The sequence below is a fragment of the Cyprinodon variegatus genome, unplaced genomic scaffold, assembly GCF_000732505.1.
Source record: "Cyprinodon variegatus isolate N-32 unplaced genomic scaffold, C_variegatus-1.0 Scaffold1091, whole genome shotgun sequence".
Taxonomy (NCBI): domain Eukaryota; kingdom Metazoa; phylum Chordata; class Actinopteri; order Cyprinodontiformes; family Cyprinodontidae; genus Cyprinodon; species Cyprinodon variegatus.
The window spans coordinates 209,089-223,729 of NW_015151544.1; the positions used below are offsets into that span (position 1 = coordinate 209,089).

The 14,641-nt window shown below is 39.3% G+C and overlaps 2 protein-coding genes across 2 annotated transcripts in view; both read left to right on the plus strand.

The window, feature by feature from the left end:
- Positions 1-3,644: 3,644 nt before the first annotated feature.
- Positions 3,645-8,970, plus strand: crybb1 (crystallin beta B1). The gene is made up of 6 exons (XM_015400297.1): positions 3,645-3,751; positions 3,996-4,139; positions 4,932-5,050; positions 5,684-5,816; positions 6,485-6,627; positions 8,591-8,970. Exons 2-6 carry the CDS (start codon positions 4,017-4,019, stop codon positions 8,766-8,768), a joined length of 696 nt encoding a protein of 231 aa, XP_015255783.1. The 5' UTR covers positions 3,645-3,751; positions 3,996-4,016; the 3' UTR covers positions 8,769-8,970.
- A 1,732-nt stretch (positions 8,971-10,702) lies between these two features.
- acads (acyl-CoA dehydrogenase, C-2 to C-3 short chain) overlaps positions 10,703-14,641 on the plus strand; it is a 15,586-nt gene continuing 11,647 nt past the window's right edge. Inside the window, exons 1-2 of the mRNA XM_015400294.1 lie at positions 10,703-10,822; positions 13,643-13,803. Coding sequence (XP_015255780.1) covers positions 10,795-10,822; positions 13,643-13,803 — 189 coding nt within the window. The 5' untranslated portion in view covers positions 10,703-10,794. The remainder of the gene's footprint in view (positions 10,823-13,642; positions 13,804-14,641) is intronic.

Below are 14,641 nucleotides of genomic sequence, written 5' to 3' on the forward strand. Positions count from 1 at the left end.
GAAAGGCCCCATCCAGTACTGTATCTCACAAAGGTTATCTTGCTGAGAATAGTGGGAACAGACCTAACCCAAAAACTTCTTTCTCAAATAAGCTAATAATTATTTATCATCTACTTTCAAACTACTTTGGGTCGGCCTATGCCTTCAACATCAGAGGTGTCAAGTAACAAAGTACAAATACTTAATTATGTCACTTAAGTGGAAACTTTGGATATCTATACTTTACTAGAGTTATTATTTTTTATGCAACTTTTAACTTTTAAAGTTTATTCTCTAACTTCTACAAAAGTCTTTTTAAACAGTAGGATATATACTCCTACTTGAGTAATAAACATTCATACACCTCTGTTGAACATACATTAGAATGTGTAGTTATAATGTAACCAAATGTAAATAATAATAATAAAAAAAACATCCTTCATAGCAGCATGCATGCAAATCAAATCATGCAAAGGGTTCAGAAATAAAGGTGGCACTATTTAGGCTGGTGCCTATCTGCAGCGGTTGCTGGGCGAGAGGCAGGTCCACCTCAGGATGGCAAAGAGATGCATAAAATAGTCATGCACCACTTATGACAAAACCCTAGTACCTGGAGAAGAACCAGCATATGCATAGGAAGAACATGCAAACTACATGCTGAAAGAATAGCCAAGATTTGAACCAAAGCCCTTTTGGTGCAAAAGAGCAATGATACTGTTAAAGAGCTACTCATCCTTTTGGCTTGAGGATTTGATTTTTTGATGGGAGTTCCTCTGTGCAACTTGCTGCCTAAGGCATATAAGGCAAAAATGCAACCGATGCAAAGTGCTATATGATACACATCGGTTCTTAAATTTAACGCATATTGTACATATCAAGACACTGAAGCTCTTCAATGGGTGTTTTCATCAGAATGGGCAATGCTTAAAATAGAGTAGGATAAAGTCCGAATCACATGATGTGTTTTACCCTTTAGAATGTGACTTTACCCGAAGCAAATTTTAAACATGCTGCTTTATGTTGACTTGGAGCATTCCCACATCATGCCTCTACTGGTTTCCTCTCTGTACGTGTTTATCTGAGCTAGGCACTGCAGGGTCAGCAGGCAAATTATAAATGGTCAGATGCAGCTTAGAGAGGGGAACTGGGGCAGTTTGACAGGGGTTTTATGAAATAAATGTATTGAAAAGGTATCTTAACCCCATAACACCCTTTGCTTCCCTTTGCAGTAAGTCAACAATCCATCACTTATCCAAACTGGATTACCATACTGTGAGAGTGGTCTTTGGACACCTGGTACAACAACACATGGTTTTCTCTTACAGGCCTCAATGGCTAATATATTGGAATCCTGGATGAGCCCCCAATCTGGTAGATATAAATGACCATAAAAAGGCAGCAGTAAGTTTTCAGTAGCCTAGTCATCCATGCAAACTTGGGTTTAAGTAGCTTCATATGGACAATACATTCATTCACACATTGGTTTTAAAAGGCTGTCAAATATTTGTTTTAAATTATTTTTATCCTATTGCCTCATGGAATGATGTGTTTATATAAAACTGAGTGAACACTTGGTAGGAAAGAAGATCTATAGTCTGAATACAGGACTGAACATTAATACTTCTGTAATTGAAAAAGATTCACTTCAAATCAATCTTTTTAGGATAAATCAGATTATTTAAAATATTATTTTCATATTTTTTTTACATCAATTCTAAATATGTCCACATTTATTATCTTGACAAACAAAACATTTTTCAGTTCATGTTCACAAATAATACTAAATCTATGTGTAATTTCTACCTAAATACATACACAACAGCTGAATTTGGAAAACTAGATATACATCTTTGTGTTTTAGAAATTTCAATTGACTAAATTAAGTAAACCCTTGATAAAAACAAAATGAAAGAATATGTATATTTTTAACCTTTATTCAAACATTTAGTATAAAACAACATCAGTCTAAGACCAGCAAGCCTGTCATTAGTTGGACTCCCAGCATCAGCTATCATAGAATGATTAAGGATTCACACAGATTATACTGTAGGATTAGTTTCCACCTAATCTGCATGTATCAAATACATTTTAATCCAGTTTACCAAAAAAAAAAAAAAAAAAAAACATTTCTGCAGAGGTGACATAATCCAGATGTAATCCAACTGACATATCCAAATGATCAGCAACAACCATTATTTCAAAGAATCAACAAAAGGGGGCAATTCATTTGTAGCCAGAATGTTTTTAATGACAGATCACAACTTATTTTTCATCAACAAATTTTGGCCTTCTGCTATACAGCTGCTATTTCCTAATCACTGAACTGTGATGCTGGATGGAACACAGTGTTGTAGGTTTAGAGAAATATGAGCTATTGGATTTGCTCCAAGTCCGTTTTCCCCTTTAAACACACAGGCTCCCATTCTGTGTCTTCCTTTAATCCATTTTGCATCCATAAACAAATCTCTTGGTCCCCATGTACTTCACTGGTTTACTCCTGCTTGGCAGTTAAGTGCCTTTAGAAATCATAGACATCATAAAATGAATCATAATATGACATTTAATATTAGTTTATAGCATATTATCTTAGATAACTTTTATATTACGGCCTATTTTCTTTCGATTAGGTCTGATCTCCATTTGAGACTGTTCAGTGTTATGCAATCTGGTTTCCTTTGAGGAAACCAAAGTAACTTCCTGCTGGTGGCTATTATTTATTAGACGTAATGAGAAAATTCTAAAGATAAGATAAAGATGGGTCCAATACTTACACAATATCAAAGGACAGAAAAGGGAAAGTGGGGAAATGACCTGCAGCATGTCTACATAAAGGAGAACGACAGAAAAAAATCTTCACATAAGGAAAGCTAAATAAAACTGAAGCGTTTAGGCGTGCTCACTTAACCCACCAGGACGGCATCTGGTATGAGAGCAGTTATGAAACATCCCCCTTTGCAATTCAGTGTACAAATTGGCACAACAAAACAGTGCCACTTTTTCCCTAAAAACAGCGATGTGTCAAACACTAAAGACCACAGAGGCAAGAAATGAGAACTGCGAAAGCATTACTGCTGAAAAATGAATATAAAACTTACTGATGGAGATGAATAAGACAAAAAGGAGCAATTCTAAAATCAAACCAGTGGAAATAACAGACAACACATGCAAGGCAGCAGGATAATCACTTCTACAGTTATTATATTATTTACCTTTGATGACTTAAAAACCTTTAAGGTTTTAAAACTGGTAATACTCTATAAATACTCTATAGATCTACTTAAATTAGATGATTTTATTCTGAGGAATATGTCTAGTTGCATATTTCTGCATGTTATGTTCTATTTTAGTCTTCAGAGCTGAAGGATGATGATTTTAAACATGCTGTCTTTGTTCTCGGGTTAAGTTATTGAATTTAGTGCTCTGTTGTTAGCCGTGGAGGTGATTATCTCTTTGTACGCTCTGGATCGTTGCATTCCTCATGTCTACATGTAGCTACAGCTCACAGGCCCAGCAGCCCGACACGGAGTAAAACTGCTTGGGTCAGTGCTATCCTTTGACAGTGAAATGCTTACAGGCAGGCCAGAGGGGGCCGACAGCGTTTCCAGGCTAGCCGGCTTTGAACCAGGCCAACTGTGATGACGCGAGGCTTTCTATTGTGCTGAGAGCCTTTACGTTTGGCCTTTGCCAGGGTATAAAAAGCTTGGCTCTAGCTCTGACTGGACCAGCACGAGCCAGCCTCCTTCACACGCCACTGCAAGCTGTACTAACGCAGGTAAGGATACACAGACGCAGACATACACAGCTGAGCATCAGAGCTGCACACCCCACTTCTCCCCCCCCCCCCCACCCCATCTCAGTCGAGGAAAAAGGCCTGAATAGAAGTGCAGCATCCAACGCATAAACAATGAATCCCAACAAAGCACTTTCCTCCCTTTATTTCACATCAACACATCTGCAAATGCATCTGCGTACACCTCTATTTCTGACTCCCCCATTCCCTGGTTTTCCTCCATCAGACTCTACTGAAGCCCCTCGCCATGTCTCAGACCGCCAAGTCCGCCTCCAGCCAGAGCGCTGATACCAAGGACAAGGGAGCCCCAGCTCCAGCTGCCACCAGCAAGCCCACCAAGACCGGGGAGCCTGGCATGGGATCCTACAGAGTGAGTCACATCAGCACCAACCTGTTCTTTTAAGCTTCTGTAGATCAGTGGGGCTTCTGAAGGACCTAAACTAAAAAAAAAAAGGTAAAGGTTGCATAGTAAGCAGATTAAGTAGATGAAATGTGTTCAAAGGCTTAGAAGTATGGCGGTTTTAGAATTTTAATTTAATTTTCTGAGCTTAGAATACAAATGTTATTTAGTTTTCATTTTAGTGGACAATAAAAAAAAAAGGTTGTTTTTAAAGCAGCATTTTGCACAGAGATGATCCCTGAGAGGGGAAATGAATTTACTGGTTTAAAGATGATTAAAGCAACAATTTTCTTAAGTTTATCATTGTAAAAATGTTTTGTTTAAGTCACTTAGTTAAGAAGCTTAGTGATGTGAAATAGTTCACTGTTACTGAAAACATTAAATAGGGAGAGTTCAGAGGCTCGAATAGTTTGAATTAGAAATCAAACTGGATCAAACTGTGGGAGTGGCGGCCGAGTTCAAGCCCCACTCCCACGGACTGCCACTCTGGGTCCCTGAGCAAGACCCTTAACCCCACACTGCTCCCCAAAGGAATGGCTTAAATGCACAGAGTGAATTTCATTCCTTTGTACTTGTGACAGTGTTATGACGATAAAAGGCGAATTCTACAATTCTATTCATACAGTTTTAGGAAACAGAAGGCACGTTTCTTATTCTTTATAGTCATGTTTTTATTCTTGTATTCCTTCCATGCTTTAACGGCTTCCGGGTTATGCTGAAAAGGTGACATGATCAGCATCTGCCTGTTTGTTTAATGTGCAGATCCTGCTGTTCGACCAGGAGAACTTCCAGGGCAGGATGATGGAGGTCATGGACGAGTGCATGAACGTGTGTGACCGTGGCATGGACAGAGTGCGCAGTCTGATTGTGGAGAGCGGCCCGTAAGTTCACACGCAGACACGTTATATCTGAAGCGATCCACCCTCATTCCTAAAAAATTAAAAAAACAATCTGCTGGAATTTGTTTTCCACGTTTGAAGACGTTTCGCTTCCCATCCAGGAAGCTTTTTCAGTTCAAAATGTCTGGAATGGCGTTGAGTTCCAAGCTTTATAGAGTGGAACAATAAATCCTGGTTCAATTCAAATCAGTTTATTTCTATATTGCCAATTCACAACACAAGTCATTTCAAGGCACTTTACAGTTCACCAAATCATCTAGTCAGATTTATTCAAAGTTTTCTATCTAAGGAAAACTAGTTGATTGCATCGACTCATTGACTATAAGGGCAATCCCTCACATTAAGGATGCTTGTAGCGACAGTGGAGAGGAAAAACTCAGTTTTAACAGGAAGAAAACTCCAGCAGAACCAGGCTCAGTGTTGAGGCCGACTGGGTTGTTATGGTCTTCAAACTTGGAAACAAACGCCAGTGAATTGTTTTTTAACTTTTGGAATCACTATGACCTGGATGACTGAGAATCTTCACCAGCGTATCCACCCTCCCTCCTTCACGTGTGTTACTTTCTCCCCCCTCTCCCCTCTGCCCTCCCCTCCCCGCCCACCCCTCCGCTCTAGCTTCGTTGCCTTCGAGCAGACCAACTTCCGTGGCGAGATGTTCATCCTGGAGAAGGGAGAGTATCCTCGCTGGGATACCTGGAGCATGTCCTACCGCAGCGACTGCCTCATGTCCCTCAGGCCCATCCGCATGGTAAACTGTGCTGCTGTTAGTGCTGACGCCCCTCCATTAGGAGGCTGAGAAAGGACAGCTGTCAGTGCTGAAAAGATTCCTTCTTCCATTGATGTCTTAGGGTGGTTGAAACCTAAACAGGTTCAACTAGAGCCAAACAAAGCTCTGCTTTCAAAGTCTCTTTTTATAGAGCAGAGCCGTGACCACATCAGACTGGCTGAACAAAGGCTGGCCTTTCAGCGTTTTTATTTAGGATAAATTTGGACGGCATTCCGCCCCATAAACAAAGTCTGACTTTCAACAACTTTTTTTTTTTTTTTTCATACATCATGACTTATAAATTAGACAAAGTTCTGTTTTTAGCACATGTTTCTGGGCTAATGGCTGTCCTTATGTTAGCTGTTGAATGAAGTAAAGCTTTACAATAAGAATCAAAATTCATGAAAACTTGTAAGGTTTAAATTGGAGCTTTACTATACATTTAAATTTTAATCATTTCCTCCATTTCGGTGTTATCTAAAGCAGTAGTTGGATCATTGGTACTGAAGAAAGTGTATGAAGCTCCAGCCTGGTCCCTCAGGCTCCAAACTGGTGCAGTGCTGCCATCTGTTGAGTCCCTAACAGAGCGGCAGGAAGAAATCCTGCAGTCCTGAGATCCTCTCTCTGTGTTTCGGGTTTCCTCTCTGCAGGACAGCCTGGAGCACAAGATCTGCCTCTTCGAGCTCTCTGACTTCAAGGGGAACAAGATGGAGATTCAGGAGGACGACGTCCCTACCCTCTGGGCGCATGGCTTCTGTGACAGAGTGGGCAGCGTGAGGGTGCCAGGAGGAGCGTGAGTAGACACTCCTACTTCAGCTGCAGCTGGAGATCAGAGCAGATGCATTTTCAGGACAGCTTTACTGTTACTCAGTTTGTAGAAACCTTGGAGAGCTTTTAAATATCCCATTTAAACTCTTTAAGGGAACTTTAAACCTCTACTTAACATCCAGAAACTTTTTAAAGGCAGAGGAGTATTAATGTTTATTATGCCACCTTTACTTCTGAACCTTTTGCATGATTTGATTTGCGTGCATGCTGCCATGAAGGAGGTTTTTTTTATTATTATTATTATTTACATTTGGTTACATTATAACTACAAACTCTTATGTATGTTAAGCAGAGATGTATACATTTTTATTACTCAAGTAGGAGTATAAATCCTGCTGTTTAAAAACACGTTTGTAGAAGTTAGAAAATTAATTTCAGCTTTTTACTCCAGTAAAAGTGTAAATGTACCATTTTAAAATTACTTAAAGCATAAAAGTAAAGGTAATGCAGGAAAAAAATGTTAATGACTGAAGCTTTACTGCACTAGCCAACTAAAGGAACATTTTTCTACAATTCTGGATGATAATTACCTTAGACTTAAGTTTTTTAATTTTATAACTAATGGTAATAGTGTCAGATTTAACTTTGCATCACCTTGAAAAACTATTTATTTTGGTATGCAGTGAACAACAAGTTGGGGCAGCACCGAGTCCAACCACTAAAAAATTATTTTCTGGATAAAACCATTTATTTTGATGGTTTTTATTTTTTTTTTTTAAATACCAACGGACCATAAAGAAAATAAGCTTAAATGAAGCAAAACTAAGAAGTCTATTTTTAAAGCGTAAGGAATAAAAGTTGTTTAAAACAATAATTACTCAACTTAATTTTATCAAATAGCCAAAATGTCTACTTAAGAAATGTAACAAAGTATTTGTACTTTGTTAGTTGAAACCTCTGCTTAAAGGCAACTATGGCATCTATAGACTGTTTACATCCATGTGAAATTTTTAATATTAACCCTTAAAGAAAGAAATGCTCTGAAAGTATGTTTTTATTGAAATATCTTAAACTCTTCCTAAAAGAACTGAGTGTTGTAACGAAGCTCATAATCTATTGTCCTAAGATGCCATTAGGATGTCCTTGGAGCCCCTAAAGAGAGTCGTTCATATCTAATGTTCAAAGAAATGCCACCAAGACCCGAAATCCAGCCTCCCAAACCCTGCAGCCTCAAAGTAGATCATCTTAATTCAATTCAGTTTATTTCTAAAGCGCCAATTTATAACATGTCATCTCAAGGCACTTTACAGTTCTCCAGATCATTCAGTCAGATTCATTCAAAGTTTTCTATCTAAGGAAAACCAGTTAATCGCATCGACTCATTGACTCAAAGGCAATCCCTCACACTAAGTATGCTTGTAGCGACAGTGGAGAGGAAAAACTCCCTTTTAACAGGAATAAACCTCCAGCAGAACCAGGCTCAGTGTGAGCGGCCATCTGCTGAGACCGACTGGGGTTCAAGGAGACAGAAGCAGAAAGCAACTATAAAAGGCAGCCCCGTCCAGGAAACACTCAGCCAGGCAGACGAGCTCGGAACCAGCTCCCACATCAGAATATGTCATTTATTGTTTTACAGAACAATAAACGACTGAAAGGATTTTCTAGCAAATAGGTAGAAGCTCATCTTACTGCTCTTAGATAAAAACACTACATAGAAACTACCTGAAGATGAGGCAGAGCCATTTCAATAACCTCTGACCTTTCAATTGAGCCTGCAGATTAATAATGGAAGTAGCTCTACAGTTACAAGTTGACCTTGTTAGATTCTCATTAGAGACTAAATAGGACTTTCTGGACAGCAGCAAACCTCACTTCTTGTTACAAGATCTCTAAAACAGGATCCTCTGCTGCTGGTTCACATTAAAGTCTATGTAGACCTGCTCACTGCAAACACATAACTCCTGTGATCCTCTGCCTTCTTCTCTCAGCTGGGTGGGTTACCAGTACCCCGGATACAGAGGCTACCAGTACCTGTTTGAGTGCGGTGACTACAGACACTACAACGACTTCTGCGCCTTCCAGCCCCAGATCCAGTCGGTGCGCCGTATCAGGGACATGCAGTTCCACCAGAGAGGATGCTTCACCTTCACCTCTGCCAGCAAGTGAAACCCGCCTGCTGATCATCTGGTGATGCTGTAGCTCTCTCAGCATTTTATTTCTCCAAACCTCTTCTTACTCCAATTCTCTGGTCCTTTCCTCGACCTCTACCACTGTTGCTCCATCCTAAAGGAAAGTGAGATTGAGAGCGACACACTGGACATCCTTAAGTGACTTTTTATGGTGCTAAAAAATAAACGTGAAAAATCGATCCCTCTATGGCTGAATACATTTTTTTTATTTCACAAAAAATACTTTTTTGTTGTTAAAATATATATATTTTGGGATATATGAATCAGGTAATGACAATCATACAAGGGCATATAGAGAGAGATTAAGATAAAAGAAAAAGAACAGGCATAAAGATGATTTAGGACACCTCTAATTGAACTGCGTTAATAGCTGCTTTCTTATTTTACTTATTTAATTTTTATTCAGCATATTTTATAAATAATTCCAAAGGATTTCTTTGATGATTTTTTTTTTCAATAATGGTTCACTTTTTTCTATAAATAAAGCTACATCATGCAGAGTTGCTTTGGAATCAACAAGATTGTTGATGCATTGAAAAAAGGATACTTTGTTCAAAATTACATTTTCATTCTGCCGTCAATTTTATGTTTACATTACATTTATGTAAAGTGACGTGAATGCCCCCCACACGATTTCTTTTCTTACATATTTTGTCACTCTAAAATTGTATAACTGATCAAACTAATTTTAAATCAGACTAAGATCATCTGAATAAAATCAGTAAGGAATCTTTGACAGGATGGGTTCATTTCTTAAACATTTTGAAATATCAATTTAATTCAGTTTATTTATATAAAGCCAAAAAAACACTTAATCTCAAGGCACTTTACAGTTCATTCAAAGTTTTCTATCTAAGGAAAACCAGTTGATTGCATCAACTCATTGACTTGAAGGCAATCCCTCACACTAAGCATGCTTGTAGCGACAGTGGAGAGGAAAAACTCCCTTTTAACAGGAAGAAACCTCCTGCAGAACCAGGCTCAGTGTGAGCGGCCATCAGCTGAGGCTGACTGGGGTTCAAGGAGACAGAATATATTTTACGCATATGGTTCCGGGTTCGATTCCCAGCCCGGGGTCTTTCTGCATTGAGTATGAATATTCTCCCTGAGCATGCCTGGGTTCTCTCCGGGTACTCGAGCTTCCTCCCACAGTCCAAAAACATGAATGTTAGGTTAATTGGGTTTTCTAAATTCTCCTTAGGTGTGAGTGTGTGCGTGAATGGTTGATTATGGTGTTTGTCTCTGTGTTGCCTGGCGACTTGTCCAGGGTGTGCCCCGCCTGTTGCCCATTGACAGATGGAGATAGGCTCCAGCACCCCTCGCTACCGCAGCAGGGATAATTGTGACGGAAGATGAATGGATACATAAAAGAAGAGAATTGGTCCTAGCACTGATCCCTGTGGTACTCCACAGGTAACCCTAGAGCATGAGGAGGATTCAATATTCACATGAACAAACTGAAATCTGTCAGATAAATAAGATTTAAACCAGCCTAGTGTTGTTCCCTTAATTCCTACAAACATTTCAAATATATCTTAAAAGATGTCATGATGGACTGTATCAAACTCAGCACTGAGATCTAACAGGAAGAGTACAGATACAGAAAAATGAATCCCCTCTATAGAAAATAAATATTTAGGTTTGGTCTTCTTGTTCATTTGCTTTTCACTTTGGATGTGCTGTTTACGAGCTGCAGTGAATGCAGCAATACGTCACGTGGTCCATATACGTCCTCTGTCCTCTTCAGGTGTGCTCGGGATTCTTAAAATCTTTATATCGACTGCTTATATTGCTCCAAGAGATCAAAATCTAAAATGATAAAAATAAAATTATAAATTTGAAAGCATTTTTCAAAATACACGCCAAAGTATTAATATAAACAGCACCGAGTCAACTCACAAAGCTTCGGTAGCCAACTTGTCAATGATTAAAACAACAGAGCCTGAAGGCAGCACGGCATTTCATAAACTTTCTATTGGGGATTGTGCGGTGAAGAAGACACAATGTCTGCTCTTTTTAAAGCTAGAAAAGGTGAGTTTCTGAGCAGGAGGCCCACAGGGGATGAATGCGGAACTTTAAAATAAGCAGCGAGTGATTGACAGAGGGAGGTTAGCCGTTTAACGGTGCGGCTGCTGAATGATAGGCTGCTGTCTGCCCACACCGCAGGTTACCTAACCTTTTCCAACCTGTCTTATTAAACACATTATAGGAAACATTCCTCTGATAGACCCTCTGGTGTCTGCCTCTCAGTGGGATTGAAACAAGCTCATTAGCACATCGGTTAGCTGGCTTTGAACTTGTTAGCTAAGTTAGCTTTAAAATTAGCTCCGTCATTTAAAACAGGTTCCGCCTCAGACGTGATTTGGTTAATAATATAGCTCTGAATTCTCCCGCCGAGACGTTTGATTCAGAATAGTTATTAGTTAGATGAAGGTGACTGATGTTGGAAACGACCTTTCACCTAATTAGCCGAGCTCGAGCTGGTTAGCTGCTGGTGCGTTCAAGGACCCGGCTGCTGGTCGGTTTGGTTTTAACAGCAGTAGAGCTTTGATCTATTTACCTAGATTTCTCCTGTTTTCAAACTTAACATTATTTTTGTTAATTGCTTCAAATTGTAGCCAAAGCTGACTAGGAATAAACGGCATTCCTGCTCTGGTGAGTTTTAGATTTTTACATTTGCCATGAACACATTATCATCTTTCCCAGCTGCTGAATGAGACAGTAGAACTTCCACAAAAGTTACAAAAACAAAACTTTGTTTCTAAGTTTAAAGACATTTCGCTTCCCATCCATGAAGCTTTTTCAATTCAAAATGTCAGGAATAGCGTTGAGTTTAAGGCTTTATACAGGAGCCCAACAAAGCCTTGTTTTGTTTAGAAAACATGCAAATTGAAACAGATGAACGCCCCCCCCCCGGAAGCCAAATGACCCCTTTTCTAAAGGAGGCTATGACGGAACGACCAGATTTAGCCTTAAAACAACCGTTAAATGACCCCCCTTTCAGAGACATAGACAGGTATGGTGCATTGCAGGCGAACAAAGAAGCCAAACCACCCCCATTCCAAAGGGGTGGACCCGTTCGTCTGTTTCAATTGGCATCTTTTCTAAACAGAAACAAGGCTTTGTGGGGCTACTGGATAAAGCCTTGAACTCAACGCTATGTCTGACATTGTGAATTGAACAAGGATGGGGGTCGTTTGGCTTCTTTGTCAGCCTGCAAAGCCCCATACCTGTCTATGTCTCTGAAATAGGGTCATTAAAAGGTCATTTTAAGTCTAAATCTTGTCGTTCCGTCATAGCCCAATTTATAACAAGTATTTCTGGACTAAATTAAGTGGGTCTGATTTTAGTCCCTCTTTAGTCCAATAATAAATCTGAAAATTATTTCCTTTCACCTTTCAACCAAATGTCGCAATATTTAAACATAATGATGTGATTTATAAAGTCAATGATGTGAGTGTTTACAACCTCTTTGAAGACGTTTCGCTTCCTACTGTCAGGAATAAGTTCAAGGTTTTATACGGTAGCCCAACAAAGCCTTGTTTTTGTTTAGAAAACATGCATGTTGAAACGGACAAACGGGTCCACCCCTTTGGAAGCCAAATTAACCCCATTCGGAAGGGGTGGACCCGTTTGTCCGTTTCAACATGCATGTTTTCTAAAAACAAAAAAAACAAAAAAAAAAACAAGCCTTTGTTGGGTCACTGTCTGCACCTTGATGCTCTATCTCTCCGGTTCTTTTTCCTGAAAAGAGATCACTATGGAGAAACTCTTTAAATAACACTTTATCACATAAATGTATTAAATAACCAGGAGACATGACAACAGATTCTGATAGAAATTGTTATCTTACTCGGATAAGAGAAATTGCCTAGAGTTACAGAAGGCAGCTGCTCACCTCTCAGGAAGTGGCCCAGATTAACAGTTAAAAAGGCATTTTATACATCTTTAGTCTGCCACATCATCATATTTTACATCATACACGTTAGCAGATGATTAGACATCCATGACTTTAGCCTTATCAAAATATTACACTTCGTTCTTAGCTGAAGGAAACCGCTCTCATTCTATTCCCAAATATTTGCCACGTACAGAATGAAACCTGACCAAGGAACTGCTAATATTAAGGTGTAATAAACACACATCATCAATGATAATTAGCCTAACAGTATAAAGCCTCTAACTCAACGCTATTCCTGACATTTTGAATTGAAAAAGCTTCCTGGATGGGATGCGAAATGTCTTCAAAACTGCTTGAAAAGACATTAAAAATGTGTCCGAACATCGTCTACATTTGGTTGACAGGTATTTTTTAAATCTATTATTGGACTAAAGTGTGAGAAAAACAGACGGCTTGATTTAGTCCAGAAATACTTGTTAAAAATTGGGCTATGATGGAACGACCAGATTTAGCCTTGAAACGACCGTTAAATGACCCCATTTCAAAAACATAGACAGGTATGGGGCTTTGCAGGTTGACAAAGAGGCCAAATGACCCCCATTCCAAAGGGGTGGACCCGTTCGTCCGTTTCAATTGGCATGTTTTCTACAAAAACAAGGCTTTGTTTTGGTCCACTCTATATTCCCTGGAACTCAATCCTATTTCTGACATTTTTAATTGAAAAAGCTCCCTGGATGGGAAGAGAAATGTCTTCAAACTTGGAAACAAAGTCCAGTGGATTGTTTTTTGGAATGACTCTGACCTGGATGACTTAGGATCCTCACCAGCATATGAGACAGTAGAACAAACGGCTGAGTCAGATTAATATCGGTGACTTCTTCGTCGATGAGGACTAAAGCAGCCGATGGAGGGGCTTTCATTGATATCTGTATGTTTTCTTTCTTCCTCAGTTCTAGGTTTGTGTCTCAAAGGCTGCCGGAGTCTGTCTCAGCTGGCCGAGCTGCCAGAGACGCATCAGCTACTGAGACAGACCTGCAGAGACTACGCAGACAGGGAACTGGCCCCGATCGCTGGCAGACTTGATAAGGAGCATGTTTACCCTGCTAAACAGGTACCAACACACCCACACAGCTGCATGGCAGCAGGAACTGTTAATGATTAAGGAGTCATGAGGCCTGGCGTTCTGTCAGACCAGCATACCCATAGTCAATATGCACGATTTGAGTTTAGTCCTTTAGTTCTGTATGAAAAATAAACTTTAAACTACCTCAACGAGCGTGTATCCCTTTAGTCACGTGCAAAAAAAACTATTTAAGGTCAGATCACCATACGCTTCAAAAAAGACCAAATATTAAGTACTCAAATAGTTTTCTCGTACATGGCTAAACGGATACACGCCCGTTGAGGTAGTTTAAAGTTTATTTTTAATACAAACGTGGATAAACTAAAGGGATAAACGATTATTGACTATGGGTATGCTGGTCTCATCGGGTATGCTCATCTGACAGAACAGCGGATCAGAAACCCTGTTAGAGGATCTTCAGTAGATCAGGGTGGAATATGGTGCTCCTTCTCAACATCGATGCCAAACTGTTTATTCTCAGCCATCCAGTTCATACTCAATCCAAAAAAGTAAAAAAAAAAGAAACGTTTTTGAAACAAAATTCAGTCCATATGGATGTTTCTGAATCAATTCAACTTTAATCTGTTTCTTTACATCCTAAAATTCCCTGAATGTGGATGAAAAAATGTCTTTTTAACCATTATTGCCATAGAAAGTTATTCGTACGCCTTCACACTTTTCATATGAGTTTTTTTATTCCTTGTGAATCCAAACTTCAGGGTGTTCTATTGGGACGTATCAGTACAAACTGTAATTTTGAAGTAGAAATCAAATAGCTGTGTTTCTACATCTGAAAAGTGTGGCTTGTACTTATATTCCCAGAGCA